The sequence below is a fragment of the Tachysurus fulvidraco genome, chromosome 25, assembly GCF_022655615.1.
Source record: "Tachysurus fulvidraco isolate hzauxx_2018 chromosome 25, HZAU_PFXX_2.0, whole genome shotgun sequence".
Classification (NCBI taxonomy): domain Eukaryota; kingdom Metazoa; phylum Chordata; class Actinopteri; order Siluriformes; family Bagridae; genus Tachysurus; species Tachysurus fulvidraco.
In genome coordinates this window covers 17527060-17554559 of record NC_062542.1, presented here as the reverse complement: position 1 = coordinate 17554559, position 27500 = coordinate 17527060, and the positions used below count along the sequence as shown (strand labels likewise).

Here is a 27500-nt window from a genome sequence, read left to right as displayed (position 1 = left end):
TCCCTCGCATCATGTGAGGATTGAACCTGCTCCGGTTTGGACGGTTTTGAACATTGTGTTGTAATTTTTGTAAAAATGTTCTGCTTCTCTTTCCATGTTGCTTTCAGGCCATCAGCTGGTCAGGGTGGGAGCGAGCCGTTCGGAGCGCTGGTGGGTCCCGAGGATTCCCAAGACGAGTCGTACGGAAACATCTCTAAAGACAGCACACTGATGATGAGAGAGGTGAGAACATCGGCATCTTCTCGGTTGCACCACATGACCTTCTCTCGTCTTCATCAGCAATCTGAACTCCAGTCAGTTCCTCCTGCATTCATTAGTTTCATGTGTCACTGTTTCATTTGTTTGGTTTTTATTATTTCTTGGTTTATTGGGTCTTTTTTCAGCATCTTTTGTAGTCTCAGTGCTGATTGGCTGCTCAGGTTGCTGCATTTCTCAGAGTAACACCAGGTGGCGCTGTGGCGGTGACATGCCAGGTGTCAGGGACAGCAATAGCACCTCTTTCTCTTTTCCTCTCCTGCAGATGTTTGGGGAAAGAAAGCGCTCAGGTCATGCCGAGAGCAACGGTTTCCCTGGTAACGCCAATCTTCCTGATCTAGTGCAGCAAAGCCACTCCCCCTTGGCCACGCCCAGCGAAGGCCCAGGGCTCCACTCCAGTCTGCTTGGGCAGGACATGGACTCTGTGGCTGAAGTAGGTTACAGTGCAGCCTGTCAGTCCAAGCCACCCCGCCTTCTGACCTTTGCCCACTAACCCGACCCTGACCTTTGACCTCGCTAACCATCCCTATTCAGCCTAGTCCAAAATGAAGCGCATATGTCTATATTAATATATTTATATATTTACATGGCTGTGCTTCCTGGCTGTAGTCTCAGGGACGCCCGCTGTCTTGTCCGGCTTCAGGCTTCCTTTTGTATTTATTTTAATCACTCATTAACGCTTTTCTCCCGTCATCACAACGCATGAGCCATAACATTATTATAACACACTGATCACCATCGCTAAGTGCTTACTAACTGTTACGCTCTGCTAAAAACATTTGTTTTATGGCTCGTTATTATGCGCATGTGAAATTAACGCTTTTGATAACTTACTGTGAATCCTGTATGAAAAATGCATTATAAACTAAACATGTAGCATTCATAATGCCTTATAGAGTCTAATATACACATTTGATGTTTAGAAGTATTTATGCTGATATAGGACTTCATATTGTATTATAACATCTTCTCAATATAGCATTAATGTACACCAATGTGCTGTAATGTGTTATAACCTCCATACGGCGCTATGTGTTACATAACCTAATGTTATGAAGTCACATGACCCTGTTTTATAAAATGTAGTTTAACTGTCATGAGCAGCCGTATTCCAGAGCTTATAGCACTTTATAGAGAATGAGCATATGATCTGATCGAGGTTTGCTTTAATGCATTATGATGTACATGCAGTACAGATGTTCAGAACATTTTCTTTACCGTGTTCTTATGATGCGTTATGTACCTGTAAATACCTGTATCTATTACCCCCCATGAGCAGTTCTGCAGCTTATCCCAGCCTTAATAATGTGCTATGGATGCTATATTTCTAACTATGCGTTTATAATGTGTTATTAGCTCAGGATTAACAGGCAGTGTTACTCTGCTCACTGGATACAGCTGTGTTGCTTTGCCAGATGTTGTGCCTGAAGTAACAGGTGTGTGTTTGGTCCACAGTACGGGAGCGGCTCGAAAGCCTCCTTTACCCCGTTCGTGGATCCGCGAGTGTACCAGACGTCACCCACTGAAGAGACCAGTGAGAACTCAGCAGCAGGTTCTTGTCCCTGTGCTTTACTGAGATCTGTAATGAATCCGTACAGAACAATAATCTGTCCCAGCTTTTATTACTCAGTAAATCGTGTCCTTCTCGGCCGCAGCTCTCTCCGTCGACGAGCTGCTGAGGCACGAGCAGGAACAGGAGCAGGCTCGGCTCAACGAGGCTCGGAAGATCTCCGTCGTCAACGTCAATCCCACCAACATCCGGCCGCACAGCGACACGCCCGAGATCCGCAAATACAAGAAACGCTTCAACTCTGAGATCCTGTGTGCTGCTCTGTGGGGTGAGTTTCAGCATCACGCAGATCTCAATAATCCTTCATCCTACTTTAAAATCTGACAGATATTTTACATTTAAATCTGAATTGATTTACAAACAGTTTCTTATCCTAATGTCATGTAAACTGATTAAACACATTGTGAGGAGTTTTGGAAGGAGTCTCCAGTGTGAGGTGGGTGTAGCAGTCAGAGGTGAAGCTGGAACTCCAAGTTCTCCACATCTTCAGGAACAGGAGTTTATACTGCTTTGTGTTTCTCAGTAACAAGCAATGTTCTCTTATTAACCTGAAGAGAGAGAGAGAATAAAGAGAGAGAATAAAGAGAGACTGCCGAGGGGACAAGTGTTTAGAGCTGACACAACACGAGACAAACGAGTGCTGTGACGTTTCTTGTCTAAACTGTTGTGTTATTAGAAGAATAAAATACTTTCAATTACTTTTAATGAAAAATGATCAACTTCAGGATAGTAAGAGTGTTATTCTGTAACACACACAGACACACACACACACACACACACACACACACACACACACACACACACACCATGTGTATTGAGGATGTGAGAGTATAAGGCTGGGGGTTTTATTTGCTGTAGGTGTGAATCTGTTGGTTGGGACTGAGAATGGCCTGATGTTGTTGGACCGCAGCGGTCAGGGGAAAGTCTACAACCTCATCAACCGCCGCCGCTTTCAGCAGATGGACGTGTTGGAGGGTCTCAACGTCCTAGTCACCATCTCTGGTGAGAAAGAGCAGAGGAGTAAAGAGTAAAGTACTTTAATTATCGTCTTCTTTTGTGTTAAACTGATGTGTAATATTTCCAGTTGCACATGAATGAGCTCGAGTGTGAACAGAGACACAACTCCACTTTTCTTTAGAAGGAAGCAGAGGAAAGATTCACACCAGCAGATGATGATGATGATTACTGAAATGATGACACCATTATCTCGTCTTCTTCAGGCAAAAAGAACAAGTTGAGGGTTTACTACCTGTCATGGCTCAGGAACCGGATCCTCCACAATGACCCTGAGGTGGAGAAGAAGCAGGGCTGGACCACAGTGGGAGATCTGGAAGGCTGCGTTCATTACAAAGTCGGTATGTTCTGTTCCTCACCGTCTCTGGCAGCTCGTATATGAATCTCCTGCTGCACTGCCATGTTTATATTCATATTTAAATATGATTTTATTTCTGTTTAATCTCATCTGGTGTCTTTGCGTGTGAAAGTAAAATACGAGCGGATCAAGTTCCTGGTGATTGCCTTGAAGAACTCGGTAGAGATTTACGCATGGGCTCCGAAGCCGTATCACAAATTTATGGCTTTTAAGGTGAGTGTCATTTCTATAGGAGAGGTTTATCTGTGCGTTAAAGCGTCAGATGTTTGTGAATGAATCAGATTCTTTCAGAGTGAGTTATTTTTATAGAAGTCGAACAGATCAGAGCTTGAGGATGAAGAGCTCTTACAGGTTTCTCTTTCTCTCTGAAGTCCTTCACAGATCTGCAGCACAAACCTCAGCTGGTGGATCTGACCGTAGAGGAAGGTCAGAGGTTAAAGGTCATCTATGGCTCCAGCGTCGGATTTCACGTCATCGATGTCGACTCGGGAAACCCGTACGATATCTACATCCCATCGCACGTAAGTGACGGAGTGCTGAGCAGAGTGGCTTTTCCTCTTCCTCCACCTGTGACCAGACGCTTCCTCTATCACAAGGACACACGACTGCATCGCTTTTGTTTCTAATGAAAGAGGAAAGGAAGAATAATAATAAGAAGAAGAAGAAGAATACAATTATTTGAATCATATCCATAGATCCAAGATAATTAGTGATCTAGTGTACATAAGATCTTCTGTGTTGTAATGTTGTGTACAGAGTTGTGTTTGTGCGTTGCTCAGAGCAAAACATTTCCCCGATCTACGACCTTTGACCAACAAAAACCATCTGATAAAGTGAACCAGAGCAAGCAGAAAGTTTTGGCACTTAAGTGTGTGTGAGTGTGTGTGTGTGTGTGTGTGTGTGTGTGCATGTATGTTTGTGTGTGTGTGAGAGAGCAGGTCACTTGTTATTGGGAGACTTTATTGTTGCAGCAGTTTCTCACACCCTGCCCAGTGAGCGGAAAAGAAAAGGTCTCCTGCAGCTAATTTTGTGCTCGTGCTTGTTACCCGAGGCTGACGGTCCCAAACCCCTTCCCTTCCCCGTGTTCCTCCCTCAGATTCAGGGCAGTGTCACCCCTCACGCCATTGTGGTACTCCCCAAGACCGACGGGATGGAGATGCTTCTGTGTTATGAAGATGAGGGAGTCTATGTGAACACATACGGCAGAATCACTAAAGACGTGGTGCTACAGTGGGGAGAGATGCCCACCTCTGTTGGTAGGTCGTGGTTGTTTATTTTATTGGCACACGAAAATGATCCCGTCTCCTTTCAGAACCCTGAGGCCCGGGTGCTACTGGAACCTGCCCCAGTCATCAAGCAGCCTTTTGCACCAGATGAATTGAAGTTTGTCGCTAATCATAAGACGGTGATGATATTGTTATAGAAGCACAAACAGCAGATTAGTCAAAAACGCTGTACACAGTAGAACATTAGCTGCAGGTCGTCCGGCCGATCCTGAGCACCTGTAGTTCGACTCATGTGGACATGGAGGACTCTTGTAATGACCTGCTGATGTTTATGGCCATGGCCTCATAGTCCAAAGCTATAATTTAGTCCTGATGAGAAAGAACCTGTTTATACAGTTCAGCTTCAGTTCATCTAGTGCCACTGGCTGCATTTCTCTCTCTCTCACACACACACACACACACACACACACACACACACACACACACTAAACACACACACTCTGCCTGTGTGCTGATCTTTAGGTCGGGTTTACACTGTGTGATTTCTGTTATTTTCAGTGTTGCAGCGACTAATATAATAAAATAATATTTTGTTAGTGCAGATTTGTGTTATAACACATGATGATGTAATACATTAGAACCAAAGATAAGTGACACCAAAGTTAGTGTGTTTGTGAGAAATTTGTGATTAAAGTGTGTGTGAGTGCTGCTTCGTTTGCCTAAAATCCACTGTAAAGACTGCAGCAGACTCACAGCACTGCTACAGATCCGGTAGAGAACTGTAAAGGAAACACACACCGATCTCACAACCTCCAGCTCACTGTGAAGAAAGTGTGTTTATGTGAAGTGGTTTTGTGCAGCAGCTGATTTCAGCATCACTCTGATTGAGGACTTTGTACATAGAAATAATGTTCTGTAATGAACTACAGGTCTGTCGTTAGAGGACGGTTTAATGTCACATGGAGAACACACGATCACAGGATCTTGTACACTGCAATGAGGAATCATCTGAAAACGCTGCTGAAATCACACAGAGGAAAACCGGCTTCATCTCTCTGGAGCTTCACTCTTTTCCCCTACATTCAGTTCAGACTCGGTGCCCTTTTGCGCCCCTTGTGCCCCTCTTGTGCCCCTCTCACCCCGAGCTCTGGTGCTGTGTCTATCAGTGTATTTTTCATTCATTGTGTTGTGTTTTCTTGTTAATGTTTTCTTCATTAACTAACACCACAGTCACAATCTAAATATTTTTGTTTCATCTTCACATTTTTGTGTGAATCTGTGAAAGATCTGAGTGTTTATTTCCTGTCTATTGACTAAACCTCAACTGCATCTTTTAAATTTACAGCATGATGAATGGATCCTGTGCGAGTGTGCGTGCGAGTGTGCGTGCGTGCGAGTGTGCGTGCGTGCGAGTGTGCGTGCGTGCGAGTGTGCGTGCGTGCGAGTGTGCGTGCGTGCGAGTGTGCGTGCGTGCGAGTGTGCGTGCGTGCGAGTGTGCGTGCGTGCGAGTGTGCGTGCGTGCGAGTGTGCGTGCGAGTGTGCGTGCGTGCGTGCGAGTGTGCGTGCGTGCGTGCGAGTGTGCGTGCGTGCGTGCGAGTGTGCGTGCGTGCGTGCGAGTGTGCGTGCGTGCGTGCGAGTGTGCGTGCGTGCGTGCGAGTGTGCGTGCGTGCGTGCGAGTGTGCGTGCGTGCGTGCGAGTGTGCGTGCGTGCGAGTGTGCGTGCGTGCGTGCGAGTGTGCGTGCGTGCGTGCGAGTGTGCGTGCGTGCGTGCGAGTGTGCGTGCGTGCGAGTGCGTGCGTGTGCGTGCGTGCGTGTGCGTGCGCGTGCGTGCGAGTGCGTGCGAGTGTGTGCGAGTGTGTGCGTGTGCGTGTGCGAGTGTGTGCGAGTGCGTGCGAGTGCGTGCGAGTGCGTGCGTGTGCGAGTGCGTGCGAGTGCGTGCGTGTGCGAGTGCGTGCGTGTGCGCGTGTGTGCATGCGTGTGCGAGTGTGTGCGTGCGCGTGCGAGTGTGTGCGTGTGTGAGTGCGTGCGTGCGCGAGTGCAAGAGCGAGTCTGTGTGAGCGCGTGTGAGCGCGTGCGAGTGAGTGCGTGCGTGCGTGCGCGAGTGCAAGAGTGAGTCTGTGTGAGCGCGTGCGAGTGAGTGCGTGCGTGCGTGCGCGAGTGCAAGAGTGAGTCTGTGTGAGCGCGTGCGAGTGAGTGTGTGTGTTTAAATTGAAGGATCCATTAGACTGAACCAGATGAATGAAAGATGCTGATATTAAAAGTGTCTGTAATTAATGACCCCTGCTGCTGATCTCACATCTGATGTAAATCGCTGTCTGTATGATTAACCTTCTAGCTTTGGATGTTTGTTCTCATCTTTGTCTTGGAAGTATGTGAATGTTGGGGTTTAGTTTGTGTTCGGAGCGAGCAGCTGGCATTTCAGACATCATCAATCGATCCAAATGAATAATCAAATTACAGAAGAGAACAAAACTACTTCTCATGACCACAATAATTATCTTCAGATCTGTTTGTTAGAGAAATCAGACATGAATTATTCACGATTCCAGTCATGATTTATTTTATGAATGGAGAAAATGTAAAATTTGTAACTTTTTACTGGACAGAATAAACCTGCCTCCATAATCACAGCACATTTGGAGGGTGACGAGTTTTCAGAAGTTTTGCTTCAGAAACTGCTGCAATAATGACCTCCTGCTGGTGTTGGGTGTCATGAGCAACCCGCTGTTTTCCACTCGGTTCCGGTTCAGATCGGGTCGGTTTCTGGTTGCTTTTGTCCGTCAGAAGTCGTCGAGCAGCGGGAGGGTTTTCTCACAGTGCTGTGTGTTGTGTTTATTGCTCTGAGAATCATCTCTGTCCTGTCCCACGTCCTGTGTCCTGCCTCCTTCCTGTTTCTCCTGCAGCCTACATCCACTCCAACCAGATCATGGGATGGGGAGAGAAAGCCATTGAGATCCGTTCCGTGGAGACGGGACACCTCGACGGAGTTTTCATGCACAAGCGAGCTCAGCGACTGAAGTTTCTGTCTGAGAGAAACGACAAGGTGGGCTTTAGATAAAATGGGTCCAAATGTGTGTGTTTAGTGTTTGTTTAGTGTGTGTATATAGTGTTTGTTTAGTGTTTGTTCAGTGTTTTAGTGTGTATTTAGTGTGTGTTTAGTGTGTGTTTAGTGTGTGTTTAGTGTTTGTTTAGTGTGTGTTTAGTGTTTGTTTAGTGTGTGTTCAGTGTTTTAGTGTGTATTTAGTGTTTGTTTAGTGTGTGTTTAGTGTGTATATAGTGTTTGTTTAGTGTGTATATAGTGTTTGTTTAGTGTGTGTTTAGTGTTTGTTTAGTGTGTGTTTAGTGTGTATATAGTGTTTGTTTAGTGTTTGTTCAGTGTTTTAGTGTGTGTTTAGTGTGTGTTTAGTGTGTGTTTAGTGTTTGTTTAGTGTGTGTTTAGTGTTTGTTTAGTGTGTATTTAGTGTGTGTTCAGTGTTTTAGTGTGTATTTAGTGTTTGTTTAGTGTGTGTTTAGTGTGTATATAGTGTTTGTTTAGTGTGTATATAGTGTTTGTTTAGTGTGTATTTAGTGTGTGTTCAGTGTTTTAGTGTGTATTTAGTGTTTGTTTAGTGTGTGTTTAGTGTGTGTTTAGTGTGTATATAGTGTGTGTTTAGTGTGTATATAGTGTTTGTTTAGTGTGTATATAGTGTTTGTTTAGTGTGTATATAGTGTTTGTTTAGTGTGTGTTTAGTGTTTGTTTAGTGTGTATTTAGTGTGTGTTTAGTGTGTATATAGTGTTTGTTTAGTGTGTATTTAGTGTTTGTTTAGTGTGTGTTTAGTGTGTGTTTAGTGTGTATATAGTGTGTGTTTAGTGTGTGTTTAGTGTGTGTTTAGTGTGTGTTTAGTGTTTGTTTAGTGTGTGTTTAGTGTTTGTTTAGTGTGTGTTTAGTGTTTGTTTAGTGTGTATTTAGTGTGTGTTCAGTGTTTTAGTGTGTATTTAGTGTTTGTTTAGTGTGTGTTTAGTGTTTGTTTATTGTGTATTTAGTGTGTGTTTAGTGTGTGTTTAGTGTGTGTTTAGTGTGTGTTTAGTGTGTGTTTAGTGTTTGTTTAGTGTGTATTTAGTGTTTGTTTAGTGTGTGTTTGGTGTGTATTTAGTGTGTGTTCAGTGTTTTAGTGTGTATTTAGTGTTTGTTTAGTGTGTATTTAGTGTGTGTTCAGTGTTTTAGTGTGTATTTAGTGTTTGTTTAGTGTTTGTTTAGTGTGTGTTTAGTGTGTGTTTAGTGTTTGTTCAGTGTTTTAGTGTGTATTTAGTGTGTGTTCAGTGTTTTAGTGTGTATTCAGTGTTTGTTCGGTGTTTTAGTGTGTATTTAGTGTTTGTTCGGTGTTTTAGTGTGTATTCAGTGTTTGTTCAGTGTTTTAGTGTGTATTTAGTGTGTGTTCAGTGTTTTAGTGTGTATTTAGTGTGTATTTAGTGTTTGTTCAGTGTTTTAGTGTGTATTTAGTGTTTGTTTAGTGTGTGTTTAGTGTTTGTTCAGTGTTTTAGTGTGTATTTAGTGTGTGTTCAGTGTTTTAGTGTGTATTTAGTGTGTGTTCAGTGTTTTAGTGTGTATTCAGTGTTTGTTCAGTGTTTTAGTGTGTATTTAGTGTGTATTTAGTGTGTATTTAGTGTTTGTTCGGTGTTTTAGTGTGTATTTAGTGTGTATTTAGTGTTTGTTCAGTGTTTTAGTGTGTATTTAGTGTTTGTTCAGTGTTTTAGTGTGTATTTAGTGTTTGTTCAGTGTTTTAGTGTGTATTTAGTGTTTGTTCAGTGTTTTAGTGTGTATTTAGTGTGTATTTAGTGTTTGTTCGGTGTTTTAGTGTGTATTTAGTGTGTATTTAGTGTTTGTTCGGTGTTTTAGTGTGTATTTAGTGTGTATTTAGTGTTTGTTCAGTGTTTTAGTGTGTATTTAGTGTTTGTTCAGTGTTTTAGTGTGTATTTAGTGTGTGTTCAGTGTTTTAGTGTGTATTCAGTGTTTGTTCAGTGTTTTAGTGTGTATTTAGTGTGTATTTAGTGTGTATTTAGTTTTTTAGGTGTTTAGTGTTGTATTTAGTTTTTTTTTAGTGTTTGTTCAGTGTTTTAGTGTGTATTTAGTGTTTGTTCAGTGTTTTAGTGTGTATTTAGTGTTTGTTCAGTGTTTTAGTGTGTATTTAGTGTTTGTTCAGTGTTTTAGTGTGTATTTAGTGTGTGTTCAGTGTTTTAGTGTGTATTTAGTGTGTGTTCAGTGTGTATTTAGTGTGTATTTAGTGTTTGTTCAGTGTTTAGTGTGTATTTAGTGTTTGTTCAGTGTTTTAGTGTGTATTTAGTGTTTGTTCAGTGTTTTAGTGTGTATTTAGTGTGTGTTCAGTGTTTTAGTGTGTATTTAGTGTGTGTTCAGTGTTTTAGTGTGTATTTAGTGTGTATTTAGTGTTTGTTCAGTGTTTTAGTGTGTATTCAGTGTTTGTTCAGTGTTTTAGTGTGTATTTAGTGTGTATTTAGTGTGTATTTAGTGTTTGTTCGGTGTTTTAGTGTGTATTTAGTGTTTGTTCAGTGTTTTAGTGTGTATTTAGTGTTTTAGTGTGTGTTTAGTGTGTGTTTAGTGTTTTAGTGTGTATTTAGTGTGTATTTAGTGTTTGTTCAGTGTTTTAGTGTGTATTCAGTGTTTGTTCAGTGTTTTAGTGTGTATTTAGTGTGTGTTCAGTGTTTTAGTGTGTATTTAGTGTGTGTTCAGTGTTTTAGTGTGTATTTAGTGTGTATTTAGTGTTTGTTCAGTGTTTTAGTGTGTATTCAGTGTTTGTTCAGTGTTTTAGTGTGTGTTCAGTGTGTATTTAGTGTGTATTTAGTGTGTATTTAGTGTTTGTTCGGTGTTTTAGTGTGTATTTAGTGTTTGTTCAGTGTTTTAGTGTGTATTTAGTGTTTTAGTGTGTGTTTAGTGTGTATTTAGTGTTTATTTAGGAAACGTTCCTGGGTCAGTTGTTATGAAGCTGCTGGTTGTTAACGTGTGTAATTTCAGTGTTAACCGAGTGAATATCAGTAAAAAAAGAACAGAGAGGTGTTTTTTTTTTTTTTTATAAACACTGCCTCTATAAATGTCCTGAGTGAGTAACCGACTCGTCTGTTTGCCCCCTGTGTTGTTGCCAGGTCTTCTTTGCCTCCGTCCGATCAGGAGGCAGTAGCCAAGTTTTCTTCATGACCTTGAACAGAAATTCCATGATGAACTGGTAAACCCCGCCCACACACCTGTCCCTCCCCCCACGGGCCCCACCACTCGCCCCCTGCGTTGTGTATCTGTTTTCTATATCGATGGGGTGGGACAGAATGACTAGAACCCACGGTGTGTGGAATCACAGGGCTGCTTTTAAGATTAAATACTTTTAGAAAATAAATCAATAAAACAAAATAATGGCCAGGAGCCGCTCCAGAGAGCCGACGTTCATCTCACATCCACACGAAGCTCTGGCCGCCGAGAGAAGAACAGCCACCTCCTGTACCCAGAATTCCACACGGCTCTGACCTGCGGCTTCCTTTTTATCATGATGATGCAGTTTTTGGAGAAGAACAGAGATGGACAGAACTGACGGCCAAAAATCAAGAAAATTAATGATATTGTAACTGTTTAGTCACTTTTATCACAATAATTTATTGCTGTTGGTTCAACAAAACAATTCTATGGAAAGGTGTGTGTGTGTGTGTGTGTGTGTGTGTGTGTGTGTGTGTGTGTGTGTGTGTGTGTGTGTGTGTGTGTTTCTTTCATGTTCTGTTCTTGCATTTCATCACACTGTAACTGTACAAAAGTCTGTGAGGTTTCTATGTTTGCAAAATATGTGCAAGTGTGTGCATGTGAGAGTGCGTGTGCGCGCACGTGTGTGTGCGCGCACGTGTGTGTGCGCGCACGTGTGTGTGTGTGTGTGTGTGTGTGTGTGTGCCCTCACTATCCATCTATATAAAACATCAGACGATAGTTAAGTCTGGTCTGAATGTGCGGATGTTTTATGCAGAAGGTTAAAGCCGAATTCTAGGAAATTATTTGTAAATTAAATTAAAGCTCAGTTTCTCTTCATAAACAATCGACACGTGATGATGGAGTTTCGCCTTTTACACGTTGTTGCTTCAGGGCAATAAAGAGCAGGAGATCTGGGTTCTGACGTGTGGGTGGACTGCGGGTTTTAGCTCAAACCTGAACCTCCAGTCTGAAACTTTCAGAGCTGTGTTCGAGGTTTATGTGAGTTTTTTTTTAAGATAATCCTTTAATAAATCTGCTCACACAACACACAGGGGATTCTGTTCTTTTTTCTCAGATTGTGATGACATTCAGCGCATTGAGCTTCCTCTAAACCTACCTCATTACTTCCTCCAGTCAAGTTTATATTCAACCATAACGTCATTATTAATCAAACTTTCACTAGAATTCAGACAAAGGCACAGGAGGAATCTCAATTTTATAATAGACATTTTATTATAAATAATTTTTTTTTTGCATCCTGATCATTTATTTATTTTTTTAATCATCCCCCCCCCCCCCCACACACACAATTAACTGTCACTAGATTCAAGATAAAAATTAAGCGATTCAGTTAAATCTGTCAGGATAAATTTCATACTCAAATACGACTTGAATGTTTATAATTCTTACAAATTCACAAGAAAAAAAAGTGAAAGTTTAACACCTGTAATAAATTCAGCAAAACTTTCTTCACTGGTGCATTTTATTAGGATGTTTTGGTGCTCTAGTGCCGAATCGTTTAGAAGAATCATGGTGCAGAAAACAAAACGATTCTTTTCACTTAAACTCAGATAATTGAAATTAAGCTTGATAAATGTAATAAAGTCGAATATCAAATTGAGTATGTGCACGAGTGTGCACGAGTGTGCACGAGTGTGAACGAGTGTGAACGAGTGTGTACGAGTGTGTACGAGTGTGTAGACTGCAGATTAGAGACTTTTAGTTTCAGCAAAATCTCCGAGACGTTTTAATTCTGAAATAGACCACCTGTGTGTGTGTGTGTGTGTGTGTGTGTGTGTGTGTGTGTGTGTGTGTGTGTGTGTGTGTGTGTGTGTGTGTGTGTGTGTGTTTCTGCATGTCTGTAGCTTTACATTGGGGATTTCACCACCAGTTTGTTCTTCACTCGAGCATAAAAATGTGAATTGAAGTTAAAACATCTCGTCTCTTTTTGTTGTTCATAAAAAATTCACTTTTTAATCTCACGTTTGTCTTAATTTTAATTTCATTTAATCATCAGTAAATCCATCACATCCTACTACCGTTCTTGGTAGTTTGTTAAGTTCCACACAAACTTATGTGGAATTTCTCACATTTTTATTTGCTTATTTTCTGGCTAAATAAGAGCTAAAATATTTCTCCATTTTGGTTTTTAAAGAATTTTTTATTCTTTACTTTTTGAGTAATTGAAGCTGCTATCGTAACTGTTAGCAAAAAATCAGGCTAAATAAAATATAAAGTTAGCAGTAAAATAAATCACACAGCGAATAATTCTGTAAATATAATTACAATAAAATGATGTATTTTAACAATCATTACATGCTTCCAATCCTGACTCCAAGTGAATTTCCATTTTAATAACTTATTTAATAATATTTCATTAAACATTCTTAATTCTGTTACAGAAACTAAAAACTAAAAAAACTTTACAGTGAAATATAAAGAGTGAAATAATATAAATATTACATTTACATGAAGCCTGGAGTTGGATTTTATATGCAAATAATATTCTAATAATATTTAATGTTAATCTAAATTTTATTGCAGTTCTATTTACAGAATTACGGACTGCCGTTATTTCTCACAAGTTTTTTTATATTTAACTTCTTTTCACGTTTATTCACGTCATCATGCTTTTTTTGTAAAAAGAATTTGTTCACTGCTTCCAAAACATGAATGTTACGATTAAAATGATGAAAATGATTTAAAAAATCACACTACTGAAAACTCTGAACTAGGCCTGAGGTCTGATCTCATCTGATGTGAGCCTGGTACTTTTCCTCTGGATACTGAATACTGAATTTTATAATTCTGATGTAAAAATGTGGTGGCCTGAGTGGTTATAAACTGTGGATCTAACAGACGAGCCGAGGTTGGACGCTGGTTATTCTGATGGGATTTATTTGTACAGTATACTTCTGGTCTGTCATTGTGTTTGGAGGCGACAGTATTATTACTAATTCTTTTGCGAAGGGATTTTTTTCTCTAGCTGTAATTTGGAATAGCTCGTCAGTCTGAAAGTGCTGAACTCTATATTAGAATGTCAGAGATGTTTAATATCAGTGCTTTATGTAATATCACTTTATCCTATTCTCCATTTATCCCAGTACTGTTTGAGGCTTCTTTCCTTTTTCTTTATATTTTCACTGCTAAATTATAGCCGAAATGATGTACTGAACTCTTCTGTATGGTGACATTTTCCTTTCCCTGCTTTATTTAGGTTTTTTTTTTTTTTTTTGGTTTTAGTTGTTTTCAGGGGAAAAGCACTCGTCTTATTTATATTTGAATGAAAGCCTGAAAGGAATCAATGCCGATGTAAATGAAAACCAAACCTAACACTCAGTCATGTTCGGGCACAGCTAGGATTATTAGCAATAACATGTATCAAGGATTTTTTTCTGGTATTTCATTTCTGTCTGAATTTGGTAGAAAAAATATGTTGAAATGTTCAGAATTTGGGTCGTTGAGTTCGGAGTGATGCAGATTCTACACGAATATCTTCACAGTTTGTTCCCATGTGACATAAAGCATTAGAACTTTGCTGTTTTTTAATAAATCGATGTATCAAATGACATTTTTGCTGTTGGTTATTTATTTATTCATTAATTTCTGTACTTATTCACAGATATTTGGATTTTAAACAATTCATTCTATATTTTATCATTAATTTAGCTTAAATTTAACTGATATTTTAAATCCCAAATAATGTCAAATTTAATGCAAAAGCATCTCGGAATGTTTGCACATTTACATTTAACCAATACTGATGTTTATGATAAGTATTAAATAAAATAAAGTATATTGTAACTAACTAGAGAGAGAGACATTGTGTGTGTGTGTGTGTGTGTGTGTGTGTGTGTGTGTGTGTGTGTGTGTGTGAGTGTGTGTGTGAGTTTGTGTGTGTGAGAGAGACAGACAGTGTGTGTATTTGAGTGTGTGTGTGTAGCCCCGCCCACTATACGGGTGCCGCAGTAAAATTGTACGCGCATGCGCATTGACATTCTTTTTTTTTCTTGGCAGTAAGTATCGCACACGCGCGCCTTTCTCTTGTGGAAAACAATGTGAAATTTCTTAAATATAACTGGGTCTAAAGTGTCACTCGGTGTGTTGACGAGTGTGACTCCTTAACAACAACAACGCGTCGCCTTGGACATTTGTAAAAGTGTGTATAAAGAAACGACGCGTTGTTTAACACAGTTGTTTGAGGAGTAACTAAGTTAGCTAAGTGGCTAACAGATGGCGCGCACGAGGCCTTCCTCGCGCACAGGTCACAATCACTGGTGATTACAGCGGGTTTAAGCTGATTGTTCGCGTCATTTAAGAGTTTATGTTCATGGTGTCTTTTAACGAGCTTAAAATATGACTGAAAGTAGTTGAGAGTTGTGCTTTAGTGATATTAGCGAGCTAGCTGAGCGCAGAAACGTATGTAAGTGAGCGCACGCGCCGGTAACCGCTTCTTAAAGGATCTTTATTTAAACGTCCGCCGACATTAAAGTCGGAATGTTTACAGTTTTATTAGCACCCGTTTCTGGTCCGTTAGTGTGTCGGTGGTGTCTGTGGCCTTACTTCGTGTGTCTAAAGTAACAAAGTTTGTCCAAGGCCCAGGGTTATCATGCACACGTGTGAACACGCGTGTAAAGCGGAATAACGCTTTAATACCCGTTAGTGTGGAGTTTGGGCTTTTCTACACACCGGCATTTGGGCGTGAAAAGCAGCATGTTTACATGCGGAATATTTCACTTTACACACCACTTTATACACCACTTGTGTTTGGTGTGAACATCGCTGTGTTCATGGATTAAATGATTAGTGGTAATTGTGATGAATGATTATAGCGTCAGTGTGGAAACACGTGACGTGACGCACCCTGATTTTATATATATATATATATAATTATAATTATTTTCATTAAAATATGAATATTATATCGTTTGACTTGATGAGCTGTGTGTACCAGTCAGTATGTATATGTTTATAAAGGGTAATGAAGCTCTGCTCACAGCTGGAATGTTCAGACACAATGATAATTTTACTGCACTTTTTATTGCATCTGTTTCACGTTGCTTGCTTTTTGTTCTCGGCTTTTACTTCGATATAAATCTTGTTTCTGTTTTTTCTGCCCTCAGTGCCCCTTGATTATATCCCACCATGGCAGATCCAGATCTTGATTTCACCAGTGGAGACGCCGGGGCTTCTGAAACGTACCCGCAGCAGTGCAGCGCTCTGCGCAAGAACGGCTTTGTGATCCTGAAGGGTCGTCCCTGCAAAATCGTTGAGATGTCCACTTCCAAGACCGGAAAGCACGGCCACGCTAAGGTCAGGAGGATGTTCTGACTCGTTTTGTTTTACGCCGTATGTCAATTTTTAGCTTTATTGATGTATTGCATGAAGTCCTTGTTATGTCACTGTAAAAACATAATAAACAAAAACGTTGTAATGTGGAATCAGTCAAACAGCTTAATATATACGTGACAAATCAATCGTGTTTACATCAGTTAGTTGCCTGAAAAGGAAAACAGTGAAAACTTTGGATCCAAAAAAAGTCATTTTCCAATGTCGGTTTCCAATGTCAGTCAGATCTAACTTTGATCACAACCTATTCTTTCTTCCAGGGATGTTGGACAACAGGCTTAAAAACCGTACAGTTTTAATATTAACACGTTTTTACCCTGGTGTGCTAGAGCACAGGATTTCCCCATTTTTTTTTTAAAGTTAGCTGGGGAAATGTTTCAGATGTGTTGGTCGGAGAGAACGCTCACTTGGGACAGGTCTCACCTGCATACTGTTATTTCATCCTGAATTTAATATTATAATTTTTTTGTGTATTAAATTGTATTGCACAAGGGTGAGTGATGCACAAAAGGTATCAGTCTTATGAATATATATTAATGAATCATACAATCTTTCAGCCAATCTGTTCGGTTTTATTTAGAGACTTCAACCGCAAAATTACCCCTTTTAAAAATAAGCGTTGAGGTTTTATATAAATTGACACTACATAATTTTGGGTGTGCACTGTTTATCTAATGCCTTAATATTGTTTGATTCATTATAAAATTGTGCATCTAGTTTTTTTCACTCTGAGCCCAGTGTTTTTCTCCCTAACGCTTTGTTCTGTGGAGAGTTTTAAAGGTTAAATCTGCTCTCTCCTGTGCAGGTTCACCTGGTCGGTATCGACATTTTCACTAATAAGAAGTATGAAGATATTTGTCCATCAACTCACAACATGGACGTGCCCAACATAAAGAGAAACGACTTCCAGGTGTGTGTGTGTGTGTGTGTGTGAGTGAGTGAGAGAGAGAGATGAGGAGGGGGGTTAATGGAGAAACTGGATGCTTGTGTTTGGGTTAATTTTAGTAAGTCATAGTTAACTCAGCCATTGAAGAGTAAAAGGTTTTCAAGCTGTCTTGTGGTATTCAGTTGGTTGTTTTGTACCAGTAAATAAAATGTATTTATGGGATGCATCATAATAACTGAGCTGAGTGCCTGTACATGATCTGTTATATCAGTCTAAAACAGTTTAATGAATTCCTTTGATTTGTTGTATTACTTTTTAATAAGTAATGTAGTCTTTTTCTCCAATTTAGTTTTTTCTTCACCCAAAAATTCATGTTTGTTTGTTTTTTGCCCTCTCACCCCACCCCAATCCCCACCTCACCCCACCCCTAGCTGGTTGACATTAATGAGGGTTTCCTGTCTCTCATGATGGACAATGGTGATGTGCGTGAAGACCTTCGTGTTCCAGAGGGTGACCTGGGCAAGGAGATTGAATCCAAACACAGTGCTGGAGAAGACATGATGGTGGGTTACAGAAACATTCTGCTTTCAAAATAAGACTCGAATCTTAAACTGTTTTTCTCATTTTTATGCAGCTTATTTGAATATTTAGGACAAAAATTTAACTTGCAGTATTAGTTGTTTCATGATGGCTGTTGAAGCTTAAGGAAAAACAACAGTGAGTATTTATTTGTGGGTTGAAAGCAACTGTTTCTCCTACAATATTAAGTGATTTTTATTTAAAAAAATAGTGTGCATATATTCTAAATGGTTATTATAAACAGTGGTTAATAATAATAGTTTATAAACCTTTACAGGTTAGATGGCAGTGGGAATGTTATCAGTATAATTTATACTTAATTATTGTAAGTAATGGATTAGTAATGTGATGTGCTCTCTCTCTCTCTCTCTCTCTGTTTAGATTACTGTGCTCTCGGCAATGGGTGAAGAGTCTGCAGTCGGCATCAAGGCTTTTACCAAATAGTAAGCGTGCGACAGACAGATGGAGAGAGAGAGAGAGACTGGGCTGCTCAGGCTGCAACATGCACCACAATAAAATCTCCTGCTTTCAGTTTTTTTTCTTCACCAAAGCTCTGGCCTTCACACACACATTCACACCTTGTTACTCTCGTTGTTTTGGGTTTTTTTTTTTTTTTTGTTTCCTCCCTGTGCCTCCTTCCAGTTACTCTGCTGGGCTTTTTTTAGACAATGTAATTTTCTTCAGTTTTGCCATTCTGATTTGTTTTAGGTTTTTTTAGTTGATTGTATTTTTTTCCGTTCCACTGTGTTTTGCCGTCATGGCGTTGGTCTGGTTATTTACATTCCTGAATGTTAAAGCAGGATCTGTTTGCCATTTACACATGGCATATATGGATATACACATGAAAACAGATATAGTTACTTAGCAGAATTGATGCCTTTCAGTGGAATATTTGCTCAATGCATTTTAAATAAGGGGAAGAAAAAGCCCTCACTGACACCAGTGGGTTTTGTTTTTTTTTTTCTTTTTCTCCTCCTAAGCCCCTCCTGCATTAAGGGTGCCATAACTTTTATTTTATTTTTTATTTAAACATGATTATGTATCTGCACTAAGGTCAGTTCTCTCAGTTGTTGCCTTTACCCAAAGTGAGATGCGAGTGTCCTGGTAGTTAGCACTTTGTAGTACTTTGAGTACTACTGGAAACACTTTTTTTTTTTTTAAAGGAAAATCACTAAGACACATAACCTTCAGTGGAGTTTATAAGTGCCGGTCTCCATTGTGACATGGACAGAAGGATGTGATGGCCATGTGCGAGTACCTCTGTAACGCAATAGCAGCCTGGTTCTGGCTGTCAGACGACCTTAAATAAAGTGTTGAAGCCTGTTTATGTCTCATGTTGTAGGGTGTTTGCATTTGTCTTGGAAAATGTGACCATATGAGCAAACTAGTTGAATGTGGTCTAGTGGGGGGGGGCAATATTTTAAACCCTCACCATTTAACATGTGGTGTAATGGCTCAAACCCTACATGCTCACTTCAAGGTAAAGATGTACTTCGAATTGCTGTCTTTGAAATTCTTTGTTTTTAAATGTGTTAAACTGTAGAAAATATACAATGTGAAGGAGAACCTGGAGCAGATACGAGCTTCAAGATCATCAGAAAGAACAGCAGGAGATAAAGCTCGGTGTGTTTTACAGGAGAAACCACGTCACATCATGTTAGTCACAAAACATTTAAATATCATTATGTAAAGATTAGGACAAAGATAGATGGAGACTCTAAAGGTAAATATTTAATATACATCACAGAGTTAACTGAAGTCTGCTGTTCTCCTGAAGATGGATCACGTTTGCTCCTTATCTGGTCAGGGAAGGGTTTAAGATGAAGGCCAAATGGCTCATGGTTCTGTAATTGTTTCATCATGTTTACTGTTGGATGTTTTCTATGTTCATCTGTTCGGAGTGTTCTGGTTAATGTTTAATGTAAAATATAAGTTTGAGGGAAAGTGAGACATTATTTACATTAACACTATTTACTGTAGCGTCACCCAGATGAGGATGAGGTTCACCTCAGGTTCCTCTCAAGGTTTCTTCCTCTTATCACCTCAGAGAGTTTTTCCTCACCACCATCACCTCAGGATCGATCATTAGGGACAGATATATAGTGTTTTATATTTTAAGTTAATATTTTTATATTAATTTTAAACTTTAATTGTATATATTCATTTATTAATTTGTATTCGTATTTCTTCTTATATATTTATTTCTTTTTCTCTCTCTTCTGTTTCTATACTTCTGTAAAGCTGCTTTGAGACTTTGGGAAAGTGTTAAAAGTGCTATAGAAATAAATTGAGTTAAAATTGAACCTATATTATGGGATGGGATAAAAAGGCGGACGGAGTGAACGCGCATGCGCACTGACGTCACTTCCTCCCTCTCTTCCTCTCTCTCTCTCTCTCTCTAACATGGCGCCGGTATGTATGAGCTCTGAGGCAACTTTAACTACTAACGTTTATTTTGTGTTTTATTGTTGAGTTTGTGGTTACAGCAGAGTCCTGTGTGTTAGATATGTCAAATATCAGTCCTTAGACATTTGGTAGTGATTATTTATTAAGTCTGATTGTGACACAATTGTGATCCGCGGTGTAAAAGCAGCGCACGTGCACATCAGTGACTGGGATCAGGACTGTAATAATAATAATAAAACATAATTATAATAATAATACACAATAATAATGATAATAATACACATACTAATAATCATCAGCGCAACTATCATCATAATTATAGTAATAATCACCTATTGTGTGTGTGTATATTATATATATTTTTTATATATATATATATATAATGATTTCTGCCTGGTTTCCTACAGAACAAACCGTCTGTAGTGAAAAGGAACAGAAAAGGAGCTTCATGGAGGTTCACCCTGGACTGCACACATCCTGTGGAGGACGGGATCCTGGACTCAAACAACTTTGTAACTATGATTACTGACTTTTGTATAGTAAATAATTTTAACATAAGTGTAGTAAATATTTGACTTCAGGGATCACTAATATTGTGTGATAACTAGGGTTCTCTTCCCTAGTTTATAGCTAGGGTTCTCTTCCCTAGTGTGTCATATTGTCATGTCACTAACAGGAGACGTTCCTCAAAGAGAAGGTGAAGGTTAACGGCAAAACCGGAAATCTGGGTAACGTGGTGCAGATCGTTCGGGAGAGAAACAAGATCAGCATCTCATCAGAAAAACGCTTCTCAAAGAGGTGAGAGCTACACAGAGAGGATGGCCGTGTCGACCGTCTCGGACACTGTAGTTATGTAAAGTTACAGATTGTTGGAGTCCCAAGAAACTAAATGTGATAAAGGAACATTTCTGAATCCGAACACATTAAACCTGTTAATGTAAATGTAGCTGTTTCTATACATTTAGTCTGATATCTAACTGAATGCAAACTGATTTCTTCTCTCAGGTATCTGAAATATCTCACAAAGAAATACCTGAAGAAGAATAACCTGCGTGACTGGCTGCGTGTGGTGGCGTCCGATAAGGAGACCTACGAGCTGCGATACTTCCAGATCAGTCAGGAAGACGAGTCTGAGACAGACGAGTGAAGCCGTCGTGTGGCGAGGGGAGGAGGAGGATGGAGCAAATCTCCTCCTTTATATAGAGTTTAATTTTGTCAATAAATGTACATTAAACTTACATTAAACCTGAATGTGTTGTATTTATTATTATTAAAAAAATATGAAATGAAGCTTAAAAATCAGCCTGTGGCTTTTGGAATAATGAAAGTTTTTAACACGTTAAAGATGTGATCTGTTACGCAGGAGTGGAGCTTGTATTAAAGATTAGTGAATTGTGTTCAAATTGGTTTATAATTTTGTGAGAGAGATTTAAGATTTCTTTATTAATATAAATTGGTATTTTTCCAAATCTTTGGACAGGATTATTTAAAAGTCTAATCTCTTTTTTTTTTCATACAGAATTCTGTCCCGTTATTTCTTTGGGTCTCTGATCAGTTACTTCAGATTTATTCCTAGTGATTTTGTTGCAGCTTTGAAAAATGAACATATATAAATGTTGGAGTAACTTTATTTATAATGGCGAATATTGAGCCTCTTTATACTGTACAAGATTTTATTTGGTAATCAAGTCAGAAGAGGATCATTATTCCTGCTTGAGGTTCAGCTTCATTTTGAGTCCGAGTTTCTGTTGATTTCAGGTTGTATTGCATTGAGCATTAAAACATTGAAAGTAATACTGAAATTTTCTTTGAGATAAACAAATGTAAATCTTTTTGATCTCTGATGATCATCCTAAAGTATTTCATGGTGAGAAAATGTTCAGTTAGGTGTTAACTTCTCTAAGGAACCTTTACAGAGCAGTGAGCTCTTTTGGTCTTTCATTATGTTGGTCAGCTGATGAGTGAAAATCTCATTAACACCTTTAGCAGCTCCAGACTGAGAGGAACAGAGTGATGGGATGTACCTTTGGTGGAGGACCAGACTATAAATACTTGGAGAGCAGATGACTTTTTTACATTTGTGCAGGAACCACACAAGGTCTGGTCATGGAGGTCTCAGCTGCAGAGACATGGACAGGAACAAGGAGAAAACAAATCCGTGGACGCTTCCGTGCAACTCTTGCTGGACTTCTGGAGCTTGAGGTCTTAAGAGTGAGGCATAAAGAGATGGTGGAGGCAGCGCTGGAGAAACAGGACAGTCCTAATCACAAAGACAATCTACTAACATTTCAACAGGGACGATATCAGTACTGGGTGGAAGAGAGTTCTTTTAGGCTGAAACTCAAACGTAGTCTCTCACATGAGAACTTCACAGACGTCAGGAATCCCAGAAGTGTTCGTAATTCATCTGAAGACCTCAAAGATCAGAGCAATGACTGTGAAGACAGTCAGTCAGATGTGAGCTCTGGATTCTGTGAGAGTCACGTTGATGCCATGATTTCTCTTTCCACCTCTTTGGCCTTTTTAAGTCACCAGAACCCTAAAAGTTCTGCAGATTACAGACAGGAACATGGTACAAACTGCACACAGAGGATTTGTTTATTAAAAACCCAACAGGAGCATGAGAGGAAAGGTGACACCACAACTCAAGGCTTTTCACAACTTGTGATTCCTGACGCTGGATTCTTGTCCGTGGTGGATCTCTACCCTGATTCTCACTGGCCTGATATCTCTAGCATCCTGCAGCCGCAAGTCATCCTGGAAGCATCCTACAGATCCGATCTGAGAAGTTTCCAAGGCTCAGGAGTGTATCGCTATCCTAGTCCACTCCACGCTGTGGCCTTGCAGAGCCCGCTCTATGCGCCACAGAGCCCTGAGCACAAGAGGAACAATGAGGAATGTTCTCCGGGAACTTTAATGTCTAAGACCAGCTCTTTGCTGAAATCAGATGTTCATGGACAGAGGAGATCTTTTGAATGTACTCTCTCCTGTCCAGATTCCCCCATCTCCATGAAGTCCTTAACTTCTCCTTCAGAGAACCAAGAAAAGATTGTTTTGAAGCGAGCTCGAGGTGAAATGTGGACTCGCACCATTTCAGAGTGTTCTGGAATCCCCTCATGGTCAAGTAGAAGCTTGGTCTCATTCCATCGCACATGTTCAATGGGTAAAAGCAGAAAATCTTCATCTTTTAAATCAATGCTTTTCCAGAACGGAGCTACAGAAGCATCAGAATCTGGACCTCCAAGGTGTTCACAAGCTCCTAGTTCAGGATTCAGAGGACGACTCGGAACACAAAAGAACCGGCTCAGAAGACACACGGCTGCTTTGACCAACCTGAAAATATTTGAAGAAAGTAACAGGACCTCAGCTGAGACCAGCGAGCTTCATCATCAACCTTCATCTGAAGTTTTTTAGGTGAGGTTTTTATGAGAGGATCATCTGTCTGCTGTAGAACCAATGAACCAATCTTCTAAGAATGAAAGAAGGGCCGATCATATTCTGTCACATGATGGAAAAAGAAACTCAACAGGTTCTAGATTTCTATGTGGAACTCGAAAGAGAACCTTGACGGGGTTTTACAGATGGTTCTTTTTAAGGATTTCTATGATAGGACAAGCTGAAGGAGCTTTAGGATGATAGATACATGTTCTCCATCAATGTGCAGTTCTGCATAGGATCCTCTTGTTATTGCTGAGTGTAGATTCTCCTGAATGCTTTAGTGCTCTATCTTCACTTACAGTAATACTGAGACATTACACCAGATCACATCAGTCCTGTTTATAAACTGTATTCTGTGTATTAAACTCGAACAAGTGAAACATTTCAGTGGCTCCTGAAATAAAACTGAAAATCAGACAGTAATCTTAATGTCATCAGTTTAAAAATGATCCAGAATAAAAGTTTTTAATAATTAATAATAATAATAAAATCTTCTGAAGTGAAGCCGCTCTTGTTCTCATTAACACTGACTGTGTTTGTCTCAGATTTAATCACAGCCACTTTATTATCTCAGATTTAATCACAGCCACTTTATTATCTCAGATTTAATCACAGCCACTTTATTATCTCAGATTTAATCACAGCCACTTTATTATCTCAGATTTAATCACAGCCACTTTATTATCTCAGATTTAATCACAGCCACTTCATTATCTCAGATTTAATCACTCAGGAGGAGACAGAGCTCAGTCTCACCTATTTAAATAGCTGAGGTTCAAATCTACAGGATCGCAGACACTTTAACATCATTAACAATAAAATGAATCACTATTAATCCTATTAAAAACATCTAAATAAACCTTTTTAGTCTTTATAAACTTGAAATTGTTTCATTCCTGACATTTTTCTACTTATTTGTTGAATGTTGGTTAAATAATACAATTTCAAGTTGAAATAAAAGAAAAACTAAAGCTTTATTATATTATATTACATTATATTACATTATATTATATTATATTACATTATATTATATTATATTATATTATATTACATTATATTATATTATATTATATTATATTATATTATATTATATTATATTATATTATATAACTTCACCTACTAATTCAAATCATATGTAAATATTCTTGTGACCAAAAACATTTAAATTGTTTATAAAAGCTCTGTGCTAACTTTTAGCCTACAGATAAAAACAAAAATCTCTCTCTCTCTCTCTCTCTCTCTCTCTCTCTCTCTCTCTCTCTCTCTCTCTCTCTCTCTCTCTCTCTCTCTCTCTCTCTCTCTCTCTCTCCCCAGTAGATGTCAGCAGAACTCCACATTAAAAGAATGATCCTTATCGTGATATTTAGGTTTAACTTGTTTTTCTGTGTTTATTAAATTTACTACAAGAAATAATCAGATTCTTTCTTTCTGCTCATCACCGTCACTGTTTTTGTTCCAAACACATTTTCACACCTGAAGCTATTTTTAAAACCTCTCTGATTTTGCTCCATGAAAGCTTTTTTCCCTTCATGTGGAGCTTCAGTTCTGAGTGTTTTTCTTGGAGGAGATGTAAAACGTTCCCATGTGTGATGATACCAGGCTTCCAGCTGCAGATAAAAAAAATCCTCATAAATAAATGTTGGAATAACAGAAAAGCTGCAGGTTGGATTTTATGTCTGACCTCCTTAGGAACCTGCTGCTGGTTATGAGAAGTTTAAATCCTATTAGACTGCAATCCAGATTTAAAGCACAGAAATAACCATGAGATCAGTGACATGAGATCAGACAGTTATGTCTTGAGGAATAACTGAATGTTTCGGGAGTTTTTCATGAAACATTCCGTAATCCCAGTTAAATAATGCAATTAAACAATCTGTCTGAGATCTTATTTAACTGCTGAAATGTACCAATTAACATTCTCACTATCAAGATTATTAACACGCAGCTAAAGCATGTGGCTCATCTTGGCTTTTTTCTTTTGCCTTTTTCCAGAGTTTATTTTGTTCAAATCTCTCTTTTCATTATCTTTATGTTCTCTCTCTTTTTATTTTATTTATTTTCTTCTTTTGGATTATTCATTTTTGTTCTGCAAAGATTTGTTCAAACAAAACTTCAAACAAAACGTGTGTGTGTGTGTGTGTGTGTGTGTGTGTGTGCACGTGTGTCCGTGTTTGTGTGTGTGTGTGTGTGTGTGTGTGTGTGTGCACGCACGTACGTGTGTGCATGTTTGTGTGTGTGTGTGTGTGTGTGTGTGTGTGTGTATGTGTGTGTGTGTGTGTGTGTGTGTGCGCGTGCACATGTGTGCATGTTTGTGTGTGTGTGTGTGCCAGGGATCAGAATGTTTGTACTTGGGCCCAGTTTTTACAGCACACACTTAATCAATCCTCACTCCTGTCTGCTCCGAACAGAACTTAGGCATGGAATGTTGAACCTTCCGAACACACACACACACACACACACACACACACACACACACACACACACACACACACACACACACACACACAAACACATACACACACACATGCACGAACACACGCGCACACACACACACACACACATGCACGAACACACGCGCACGCACACACACACACACACACACACACACAAACACACATGCATACACACACGCATACACATACACACACAAACACATACACACACATACATGCACACACACGCACACACACGCACACACGCACACACACTTATAATACACCATTAATCTTCATCATTACTACGGTCAATGCCGTCATCGTCATCGTCACAGTGCTTTGGTGAAGCTCTTACTGAGCTGCTGATGTAGTTAGAGCGTCACCATAGCAACAGTGAGTCATCTGAGGCAGATGCCCGAAGCAGATTGAGGAACTGAGCTGAACATCCAACACTACTGCAATACGTTCACACTCTGACCCTCGCCATGGGTTTAGTCTTTAATGTAACATGTAAACAAACACGATATAGTAACAGAAAATATTTGATCTGGTAAAAACAAATTCAAGTAAAAAAATCACATCAAATCAAGCACTAGTGTTCTAGTGAACGAGTGGTAATGTACTCACTGATAGAGACTTCAGATCCCTCTTCACTCTTTAATTCAGTCATGATGGATAAGGACGTCTGCTTAAAAGGCGTTAATGTAAAATCATCGTCATGTTAGAAACAAACACACAGTACAATGATTCAGTCAGGGTTTTATACACTGCGTCTAATGTGACACAAATGGTTATGAATAGATACAGAACTCATGTCCTGCACAGAGCCCTGACTCCAACTCACTCCAGACCTCCTCACTAACATCGCCGTCTGATCTCACTAATGCTCTCAGCCGAATGAACACAAATCCTCACGGCCACAATCAAATGTCTAGTGGAAAACCTTCCAGATGAGAAGAGTTGAGCTGATTAGAACAAAGGGAATAAATCTGGAAGAAGATGTTCATCGAGAACATATCTGTGTGTGTTGGTCAGGGTGCACATACATTTGGTAATCTCTCATACGAGCTCTGAACCCATGCTGTGTGTAAACTGTTTGTGAGGGATGGAGCAAACAACGCTGCATTCATGTAGAAAGGCTTTCAGACATCTCTCAAAACAATGCGCTGGTATAAAATGGCAGATTTAATAGCTTTATGGCTATTGTGTTTGTTTCTGTGTAAACATTTCCTTTCCAGATGCTTCAAACAGGCAGCAGCTACCACACACACACACACACACACACACACACACACACACACACACACACACACACACACACTGTGCCATCCATCCTGTTTTGTGTGTCCATTTTACTCCCACAAGAAGAAACAAAAGCAGAGAGGCTTGTACATCATCATCACATCATCATCATAATCATCATCGTCACATCATCATCATCATCATCCTCATTTGAACTCAGCACAATTACAGTATGATAAATGTTTATGAGGAATGTGAATGTGAATGTAAATATGCATTGGAAAAACAGATTATTTTTTATCATAGCACGTTGAGTTTTTACCCCTGACCCCGTCACCATAGCGACAAGTCATCTTAAGTGGAACCTGAGATCTACTGGAGCCTCTAGAGTCATTCTCCAGTGGGAATTAATAATGAATTAGATGCCACATCCCTGATCAGAGCAAACACACACCTTTATACTGCCTCCGTTTTCATCTAGTCCTCTTTTATTCAGTCTGATGTTTAATCATCACCATGTTAAAG

General features: G+C 39.5%; 3 protein-coding genes across 10 annotated transcripts in view; all 3 read left to right on the top strand.

The window, feature by feature from the left end:
• tnikb (TRAF2 and NCK interacting kinase b) overlaps nucleotides 1–17381 on the top strand; it is a 54897-nt gene extending 37516 nt beyond the window's left edge. For 5 of the 8 annotated variants that reach the window (XM_047808737.1, XM_047808733.1, XM_047808736.1 and 2 more), the window contains 12 exons: nucleotides 1–13; nucleotides 108–222; nucleotides 521–688; nucleotides 1711–1807; nucleotides 1911–2093; nucleotides 2684–2827; nucleotides 3046–3180; nucleotides 3310–3410; nucleotides 3569–3718; nucleotides 4294–4453; nucleotides 7326–7465; nucleotides 10559–12574. The exon at nucleotides 1–13 is cut by the window's left edge and continues 169 nt beyond it. In XM_047808737.1, coding sequence (XP_047664693.1) covers nucleotides 1–13; nucleotides 108–222; nucleotides 521–688; nucleotides 1711–1807; nucleotides 1911–2093; nucleotides 2684–2827; nucleotides 3046–3180; nucleotides 3310–3410; nucleotides 3569–3718; nucleotides 4294–4453; nucleotides 7326–7465; nucleotides 10559–10642 — 1490 coding nt within the window. In that variant the 3' untranslated portion in view covers nucleotides 10643–12574. Of the gene's footprint in view, nucleotides 14–107; nucleotides 223–520; nucleotides 689–1710; nucleotides 1808–1910; nucleotides 2094–2683; nucleotides 2828–3045; nucleotides 3181–3309; nucleotides 3411–3568; nucleotides 3719–4293; nucleotides 4454–7325; nucleotides 7466–10558; nucleotides 12575–16899 lie in introns of those variants that run through there. The other 3 variants (XR_007139538.1, XM_047808734.1, XM_047808735.1) reach the window with 3 other exon arrangements.
• eif5a (eukaryotic translation initiation factor 5A) lies at nucleotides 14538–18777 on the top strand. The gene is made up of 5 exons (XM_027173815.2): nucleotides 14538–14656; nucleotides 15764–15953; nucleotides 16795–16899; nucleotides 17307–17438; nucleotides 17836–18777. The coding sequence occupies exons 2-5, from the start codon at nucleotides 15786–15788 to the stop codon at nucleotides 17896–17898; spliced, it is 468 nt and encodes a 155-aa protein (XP_027029616.1). The 5' UTR covers nucleotides 14538–14656; nucleotides 15764–15785; the 3' UTR covers nucleotides 17899–18777.
• A 1031-nt stretch (nucleotides 18778–19808) lies between these two features.
• Nucleotides 19809–21111, top strand: rpl22l1 (ribosomal protein L22-like 1). The gene is made up of 4 exons (XM_027173740.2): nucleotides 19809–19866; nucleotides 20268–20372; nucleotides 20537–20658; nucleotides 20866–21111. The coding sequence occupies exons 1-4, from the start codon at nucleotides 19858–19860 to the stop codon at nucleotides 21005–21007; spliced, it is 378 nt and encodes a 125-aa protein (XP_027029541.2). The 5' UTR covers nucleotides 19809–19857; the 3' UTR covers nucleotides 21008–21111.
• Nucleotides 21112–27500: the final 6389 nt, after the last annotated feature.